This window comes from Colobus angolensis, unplaced genomic scaffold (genome assembly GCF_000951035.1).
Source record: "Colobus angolensis palliatus isolate OR3802 unplaced genomic scaffold, Cang.pa_1.0 Scaffold22, whole genome shotgun sequence".
NCBI lineage: Eukaryota > Metazoa > Chordata > Mammalia > Primates > Cercopithecidae > Colobus > Colobus angolensis.
In genome coordinates, this window is record NW_012115377.1 from 441,136 (window position 1) to 449,460 (window position 8,325).

General features: G+C 54.5%; 2 protein-coding genes across 2 annotated transcripts in view; one reads left to right on the forward strand and one right to left on the reverse strand.

Moving 5' to 3' along the window:
- Nucleotides 1-1,646, forward strand: part of GIPC3 (GIPC PDZ domain containing family, member 3) — a 5,225-nt gene extending 3,579 nt beyond the window's left edge. The window contains exons 4-6 of the mRNA XM_011943437.1: nt 662-774; nt 1,041-1,122; nt 1,249-1,646. Coding sequence (XP_011798827.1) covers nt 662-774; nt 1,041-1,122; nt 1,249-1,400 — 347 coding nt within the window. The 3' untranslated portion in view covers nt 1,401-1,646. The remainder of the gene's footprint in view (nt 1-661; nt 775-1,040; nt 1,123-1,248) is intronic.
- A 4,104-nt stretch (nt 1,647-5,750) lies between these two features.
- Nucleotides 5,751-8,325, reverse strand: part of TBXA2R (thromboxane A2 receptor) — a 12,499-nt gene continuing 9,924 nt past the window's right edge. Inside the window, exon 3 of the mRNA XM_011943440.1 lies at nt 5,751-7,159. Within this exon, the coding sequence (XP_011798830.1) occupies nt 6,914-7,159 (246 nt within the window). The 3' untranslated portion in view covers nt 5,751-6,913. The remainder of the gene's footprint in view (nt 7,160-8,325) is intronic.

The following is an 8,325-nucleotide window of genomic DNA, read 5'->3' on the forward strand; positions in this document are numbered from 1 at the left end:
CTGTAATCCCAGTACTTTGGGAGGCCAAGGTGGGCAGATCATGAGGTCAGGAGTTTGAGACCAACCTGGCCAATATGGTGAAACCCTGTCTCTACTAAAAATACAAAAATTAGCCAGATGTGGTGGCACGCGCCTGTAGTCCCAGCTATTCAGGAGGCTGAGACAGAAGAATCGCTTGAACTTGGGAGGTGGAGACTGTAGTGAACCAAGATCGTGCCACTGCACTGCAGCCTGGGCGACAGAGCAAAGTTCAGTCTGAGACTCAACCCAGCTCTAGAGCCCAGGCCAGCTCTGAAACTAAGTGTTTCTGCATCTCAGCCCTGACACTAAGCCGGGTTCTGGAACCCAGACAAGAACATACCTAGATTGAGGCTCCTGCCACAAGGAGGGTCCCAAGCAGTTCCTAGAAGAGGGAGAGCAAGGGCGTGGGACTGGGACGTTAGTTCTAAACTTGCTCCCTTACACCTCATTCTGGACTTGTGATTTAGTATGCTGGGGACGGGAAGTGTGGAATCTCAAATGGGTCTCTGGAGATTCACCGCAAAGGAGGACTTTGAAGGGGAGGAAGATTCTAGAAAGGCTCAGCTGGTGGCCTCCCAGGGTTTACAAAGATGTGGCTCCACCCAGAACCCATGGCCATCCCTCACTCTGTTCCCTCCAGACATGATTGGCCAGAGAAGTCGGCCCAGCAAATGCCCCGTAGAGGCGAAAGTGACCAGTGGGAGGGAGACCCTGCGGCTTCGTTCTGGGGGGGCTGCCACAGTGGAGGAAGCGGTGAGTGAAGGGGAGGGGTTCTTCCCAGGCTTCTGCACCTGCAGTTCTGCCACTGAGTCAGTGTGGCCTTGGGCAAGAACTTCTCGGAGCCTCGGTTTCTCTGCCTGCAAAATGGGTCCTCGTTGAAAGGTGGGGCAATGATGTTGGTACCAGCACTACTGACTCATGTGAGGGTCCAGTCCACGCTAACCTTAGGGGTGGGGGGTCTGGAGGGCCTGGGGGCTTCAAGGCTTTTCACCCCTGACTTCCCTCTCCTGTGCCCTCAGCCCAGTGAGTTTGAGGAGGAGGCATCGCAGAAGGTTGATGACCTGCTGGAAAGCTACATGGGCATTCGGGACCCCGAGCTGGGTAAGGGGCCAGGGTAAGCTGGGGGGCCCTGGGGGGAGGGCAGCCTATGGGAGGAGGCAGGGGTCCCAGCGGGAAGTTTGGAGCGGGGAGTGACGTCACTGACAACCCCTCCGGCATGGCCCGCAGCGTCCACCATGGTGGAGACGTCCAAGAAGACACTGAGCGTCCAGGAGTTTGCGCGCTGTTTAGACTCCGTCTTGGGCGAGTTCGCCTTCCCCGACGAGTTTGTGGTGGAGGTGTGGGCCGCCATCAGCGAGGCCAGGGAGGCCTGTGGCTAGTCTGCCCTGGGGGAGCCCAGCACAGCCCCAGCCTGGAGCCCCGCCCCCTGCCCCGGCCCTGCTCCAGAACCCAGTCCAGATCGGAGGCCAAGTTCCTCTCTAGAGCCCAATCTAATCTGGAGCCCCAGCCCAGCTCCAGAACCCAGCCCTTCTCTAGAATCCAGCCCAGGTCTGAGGCCAAGCTTTGTGCTAGAGCCCAGGCCAGCTCTGAGACCAAGCCCAGCACTGAGAACAAACTGTGTTCTAAAATTCAGGCCAGCCCTGAGACCAAGCCCAGCTCTAGAACCCAGATGAGTTTTGAGACCATGCCCAGCTCGAGAACCCAGATGGGCTCTGAGACCGAGCCCAGCATAGAGACCAAGCCCTGTTCTAGAACTCAGGCCACCTCTGAGGCCAAACCCGGCTCTAGAACCCAGATGGGCTCCGAGACTAAGCTCAGCTCTAGAACTCAGATGAAGTCTGAGACCGAGCCCAGTATTGAGACCAAGCTCTGTTCTAGAGCCCAGGCCAACCCTGAGGCCAAGCTCAGCTCTAGAACCCAGATGGGCTCCGAGACTAAGCTCAGCTCTAGAACTCAGATGAACTCTGAGACCGAGCCCAGTATTGAGACCAAGCTCTGTTCTAGAGCCCAGGCCAACCCTGAGGCCAAGCTCAGCTCTAGAACCCAGATGGGCTCTGAGAATGAGCCCAGTATTGAGACCAAGCCCTGTTCTAGAGCTCAGGCCAGCTCTGAGACCAAGCCCAACCCTAGAACCCAGATGAGCTCTGAGACCAAGCCCAGCATAGAGACCAAGCCCTGTTCTAGAACTCAGGCCACCTCTGAGGCCAAGCCCAGCTCTAGAACTCAGATGGGCTCTGAGACTAAGCTCAGCTCTAGAACTCAGATGAAGTCTGAGACCAAGCCCAGTATTGAGACTAAGCCCTGTTCTAGAGCCCAGGCCAGCTCTGAGACCAAGCCCAGTTCTAGAAACCAGATGAGCTCTGAGACCAAGCCCAGCTCTAGAACCCAGATAAATTCTGAGACCAAGCCCAGCATTGAGACCAAGCCCTGTTCTAAAACTCAGGCCACCTCTGAGGCCAAGCCCAGCTCTAGAACTCAGGTCAGCTCTGAGACCAAGCCCAGCTCTAGAAACCAGATGAGCTCTGAGACCAAGCCCAGCTCTAGAACCCAGATAAGTTCTGAGACCAAGCCCAGCATTGAGACCAAGCCCTGTTCTAGAACTCAGGCCACCTCTGAGGCCAAGCCCAGCTCTAGAACCCAGATGAGATCTGAGACCAAGCCCTGCTCTGAAGCCCAGGCCAGTTCTGAGATGAAGCTCATCTCTAGAATCCAACTGAGCCCTGACAACAAGCCAAGCTCTGGAACCCAGACAAATTTTAAGACCCAGACCAGCTTGGAGACCAATCCCAGTTCCAGAATCCAGGCTAGTTCGGAGACCAAGCCCTGCTGGAAAACTCGAGCTGACTCTGGAACTCTGGACAGCTCCACCATACAGCCACACCTGGACACTCGGTCTAGCTCCAGAACCCCAGTTAATTTTGGAACCCATGTGAGATTCATGAAGCAACCCAGCTCTGCAACCCCAGCCAGCTCAGGATTCAGAGACAGCTCCCAAACCAAATTCTATTCAAGAACCCAGACCAGCTCAGAAACCCAGGTCCACACAACTGCCCAGTCCAGATCCCAAGCCCAGTTGCATCCAAGTACCCATCCCCATCCTGCAGCCCAGTCCAGCTCCAGTGATGATTCCAGCTCTGAGACTGAGTCCAGCTCTAGAACCTCACCTAGTGCTACAACCAGGCCCAACTCCAGGATTCAGACCAGCTCTGGATCCCCATCCATCTTGGAAGCAAGGCCCAGCTCCAGCACACAGCTTGGTGCCAAGCCCCACTCTCCCTGCAGAATGCAGGTCAGCTCTAGAATGCAGACCAATTTCAAGGCCTGGCCAAGCTCCAGAGCTCAATCCAGCCCAGGCACTGCACTCAACTCTAGAACTCAGCTCAGTTCTGGAGCACAGGCTGGTTCTGAAATCGCAGCCAGCTCCAAAACACAGACAGTGGCTGAGACCCAGCCAAGTTCCAGAATCCAACTAAGCTCTGGAGTCCTACCCAGTCCTGGGACCCAGGCGATTGCAGCAACAGAGTTAAGTTCCACAGCCCTGCCTAGTTCTGACAGCAGGCCCAGCTCCAGGACCCAGCGCTGCCCAGGAGCTCAACCAGCCTCTGGGACTCAATTTGCCTCTAAAACCCTGCCGGGTTCTAGATACCAGCTCCAAACCACAGCCCCAGACAGCTCTGGTATTCAACTAGACTTTGGGAAGCAGATCAACTCTGGAAGTCAGCCTAGCTTTGGAACTCAGCCCAGCTCTGGGACCCAGATAAGCTCAAGAATTCAAGCCAGCTCTGGAAGTCAGCTTAGTTCTGGAATGCAGCTGATTACTGGAGCCCATCCCAGCTTCAGAACTCAGCCCGGTTCTGGAAACCAGCTCAGCTCTGGGACCCAGGCCCGTGCAAAAATTCAGCTCAGCCTTGGAGCGCATCTTAGCTCCAGAACCCAGTCTAGTCCTGAGACCGGGCTCAGCTCTGAGGCTCAGCCCAGCTCTGGAACCCAGATCAGCTCTGGGATTCAGTTCGGCTCTGAAACCCAGGTCAGCTCAAGAATTCAGCCCGACTCCTTAAAGTCCAGAACCCAGTCCAGCTCCGAGACTGGGCTCAGCTCTGAAACCCAGACTGGCTCAAGAATTCAGCCCAGCCCTGGAGCCCACCTTAGTTCTGGAACCCAGGCTGTTTCTGGAACCCAGTCCAGTTCCAGAACTCACATCAGTTCAAGAATCTGGCTGAGCCCTAGAAATGGGCTCTCCCCACAGACCCCTGGCCTTGACCCTAGAATCCAGCTTGAGGCCCCTGCCGCAACCCAACCTCAGCCCCCAAGCCCACCCCGCGGAGACCCCACCCCAGCCCCTAGCAAAGACCCCCAGCCTCTGCCTCAGCCCCAAGAGCAGGTGCGTGGCACCCAGGCCAGCCTTGGCCCCATCCCAGGCTTATCCCCAGCCTCCTACCTGGCCCCTCAGCCACAGGTCACCTCAACCCCCCAGAAGCCAGCCGTCTCTCCCAAGCCCCAGGTAGGACCCCAGAAATCCACCCCATGCACCATATCTGTCACTCTGAGTCCTGCCCCCAGAGGCCTCCTGAGTTCCCAGCTGTCTGAGTCCCCAGCTCTGGCGCCTGCCCCTTCCCCAACTCTGGAGGAGCCAGGGCCCCACCCTTACCGCGGGGGGTCGTAGCTTGGCTGTGACCTAGCCCTGACTCGTGTGGTTCTCACCCTCTCCTGTCCCTCCCAGCCTGGGCCCCCCAGAAGCAGCAAGTGACCTTATTTCCCCAGCAGGCGGTGGGGGAGGGGGTGTGTGGTGGTGAAAACAGGGGCTTCGGTTTCACCCGCCCCGGCTCAGATCCAGGTTCTTGGAGGGAAAAGGAGGGCAGGAGACAGGTTGCACCGCATGTACCCTGAGGGCTCATGGTGAATAAAGGCACCTTCCATCTCTGCAGCCTGGTGTGTCATTTTGCAGGGAGTTCGGGGGAATGCCGAGATGTGGGGCTGAGGGGTTGGCTGAAACTATGGCAACCTCTCGAGCACCTACTGCGTACCAAACACTTCATTAAGCACCACATGGGGATGAGTTTACCTGCCTGCATGGGACAGGTGCTCCACGAAGACCCAGCCATTGGTCCTTTTTTTTTTTTTTTTTCCTGAAATGGAGTCTCGCTCTGTCGCCCAGGCTGGAGTGCAGCGGCGCGATCTCAGCTCACTGCAACCTCTGCCTCCCAGGTTCAACCAATTCTCCTGCCTCAGCCTCCTGCATAGTTGGGATTACAGGCACCTGCCACCACGCCTGGCTAATTTTTTGTTTGTTTGTCTTTAGAGACGGAGTTTTGCTCTTGTTGCCCAGGCTGGAATGCAATGATGTGATCTCAGCTCACCACAACCTCCACCTCCTTGGTTCAAGCGATTCTCTTGCCTCAGCCTCCCGAGTAGCTTAGATTACAGACATGCACCATCACGCCTGGTTAATTTTTTTTTTTTTTTCTTTTTTGTATTTTTGATAGAGATGTGGTTTCTCCACGTTGGTCAGGCTGGGCTCGAACTCCCGACCTCAGGTGATCCGCCCGTCTCGGCCTCCCAAAGTGCTAGGACTACAGGCGTGAGCCACCACACCCAGCCATTTTTGTATTTTTAGTAGAGACAGGGGTTCACCATGTTGGCCAGGCTGGTCTCGAACTCCTGACTTCAGGTGATCCACCGTCCTCAGCCTCTCAAAGTGCTGGGATTCCAGGCGTGAACAATCACACCTGGCCCATTTATACCTACTTTTAATAACATGCAGATTCAAAGGTGGTTTGAATGTAGGTCCCAGGGCTAACCTGAAGCCTTCCCATTACAGGCTGCTGGGAGAATTCTAGGCGGTACCACCCATGAAGTGATTAGGAAACAAGATACAAGTGTGGGAGGAACCGAATCCTCTCTTCCCTCCCCACCCTCCCCAGCCTTGCCCTTGTCTGCCCCGGGTGAGGTCCAGTGCACAAAACCAAGGAGACTGACAACTTCCGGACTCAAAGGAAGATAAAACCAAAGGCAGAGATATATTTTGGCAAGAAAAGGGGGTGCCCCCGTTCACATTCAATCTTTTCTGGACAGAACCTTCCCGGCTGGTGGTTCAAAAGGACGCAACAGTACCCCAGCAAGTAGGTCAAATTCAGGGTGAAAGAGCAATAGAAGGCTGGGCGCAGTGGCTTACGCCTGTAGTTCCAGCTGCTCAGGAGGCTGAGGCACGAGAATCACTTGAATCCAGGAGGTGGAGCTTGCAGTGAGTTGAGATTGTGCCACTGCACTCCAACCTGGGCCACAGAGTGAGACTCCGTCTCAAAAAAAAAAAAAGGCAGGTGCAGTGGTTCATGCTTGTAATCCCAGCACTTTGGGAGGCCAAGGCGGATGGATCACCTGAGGTCAGGAGTTCAAGACCAGCCTGCCCAACATGGTGAAACCTGTCTCTACCAAAAATACAAAAATTAGCTGGGCATGGTGGCATGCGCCTATAGGCCCAGCTACTAGGGAGGCTGAGGCAGGAGAATTGCTTGAGCCCGCGAGGTGGAGCTGAGATGGTGCCACTGCACTGCAGCCTGGGGGACAGAGCAAGACTCTATCAAAAAAAAAAAAAAAAAAAAAAAAGCTATGCAAGACCCTCTTCCAATGTCCCCACGCCCTTCCTGGGGTTGGGAGGGGCGCAGAGAAGTGGTAGGAGCTCTGGATGGGAAAAGGGAGCCGAGGAAGGGAGAGGTCTTGGTAAAAGGATCAGGGAGAAGTTGGGGGTCCCCGGGTTGGATTGGGGCCAACCCCAAAACCCTGCTGCTGATGCCCACTGTCCATCCAGCACCCCCAGCTCCCGAATCCTCAGAACAGGCAGATGGGCTGTCCAGGGCTCCGCAGAAACGCGCAGGAGGGGTGTTCTGTCCACTTCCTACTGCAGCCCGGAGCGCTGCGTGAGCTGCGGCTGGAGGGACAGCGACCTGGGCCGGGTGCTGAGGCGAGGCTGGAGGCGCCGGAGCACCGCGCGGCGGAACAGGATGTACACCCAGGGGTCCAGGATCTGGTTCCACGTGGCCACGCGCAAGTAGATGAGCAGCTCTTGTTCCGTGGCGCGGGACAGCTGCCCGGAGGGGCTCATGGCAGGCGGGTTCCGCAGCACTGTCTGGGCGATGAACACCTGCAGAGGGGACAGCGGTCAGCCTGGGCCCTGCCTCCAGCCCCGCCCGCCCCAGTCCCTGCCCTGGGTCCCCTGAGATCCAGGGTCCACTCCGTTTTTCATTTTTATTTTTGAGACACAGCCTCGTTCTGTCGCCCAGGCTGGAGTGCAGTGGTGCGATCTCAGCTCACTGCAACCTCTGCTTCCCCGGTTCAAGCGATTCTCCTCCCTCAGCCTCCCGAGTAGCTGGGATTACAGGTGCCCGCCTCTACACCCGGCTAATTTTTGTATTTTTAGTAGAGAGGGGGTTTCGCCATGTTGGCCAGACTAGTCTCGAACTCCTGACCTCAAGTGATCTGCCCACCTCAGCCTCCTAGAGTGCTGGAATTACAGGAGTGAGCCACCGCGCCTGGCCGGTGTCCACTCTGTTACTGCATTGCTGGGTGACCTCAGGAGAGCTGACTAACCTGTCTGAGCTTCTTCTGATGCGTCCATAAATTAGAGCATTGTTAGCCAAACAGTGGCTCATGCCTGTAATCTCAGCACTCTGAGAGGCCAATAGGAGAGAATCACTTGAACCCAGGAGTTCAAGACCAGCCTGGGGAACATAGTGAGACCTCATGTCTCCAAAAAGTAAAAATCAATTAAAAAGTTATCAGGACATTGGTTGCACTCCAGTCTGGGTGACAGAGCAAGATCCTGTCTCAAAATAAATAAATAAATATAATTTTTAAATAATAAAAATTATATTTATCTATAGGCCAGGACGATAGGAAATTTTAAAACTCTATTTAAAAATAAATATTTAAAATAAGAATGTTATCTACAAATTAGTATAAAATAATCAATTATATGATACTATAATTATTATTCATAATTATAATGTTGCATATAATTGATATATATCATTTACCATACAATTATATTATAATAAATGTTACATTATATTAAGATAATTTGTTTGAGACCAGCTTGACCAACATTGCGCCACTGCACTCCAGCCTGGGCAACACAGCGAAACTCCATCTTAAAATAAAATAAAATAAAATAATATAATTTGGCTGGGCGCAGTGGCTCATATCTATAATCCCAGCACTTTGGGACACTGAGGCAGGCAGATCACGAGGTCAGGAGATTGAGACCATCCTGGCTAACACGGTGAAACCCCGTCTCTACTAAAACTACAG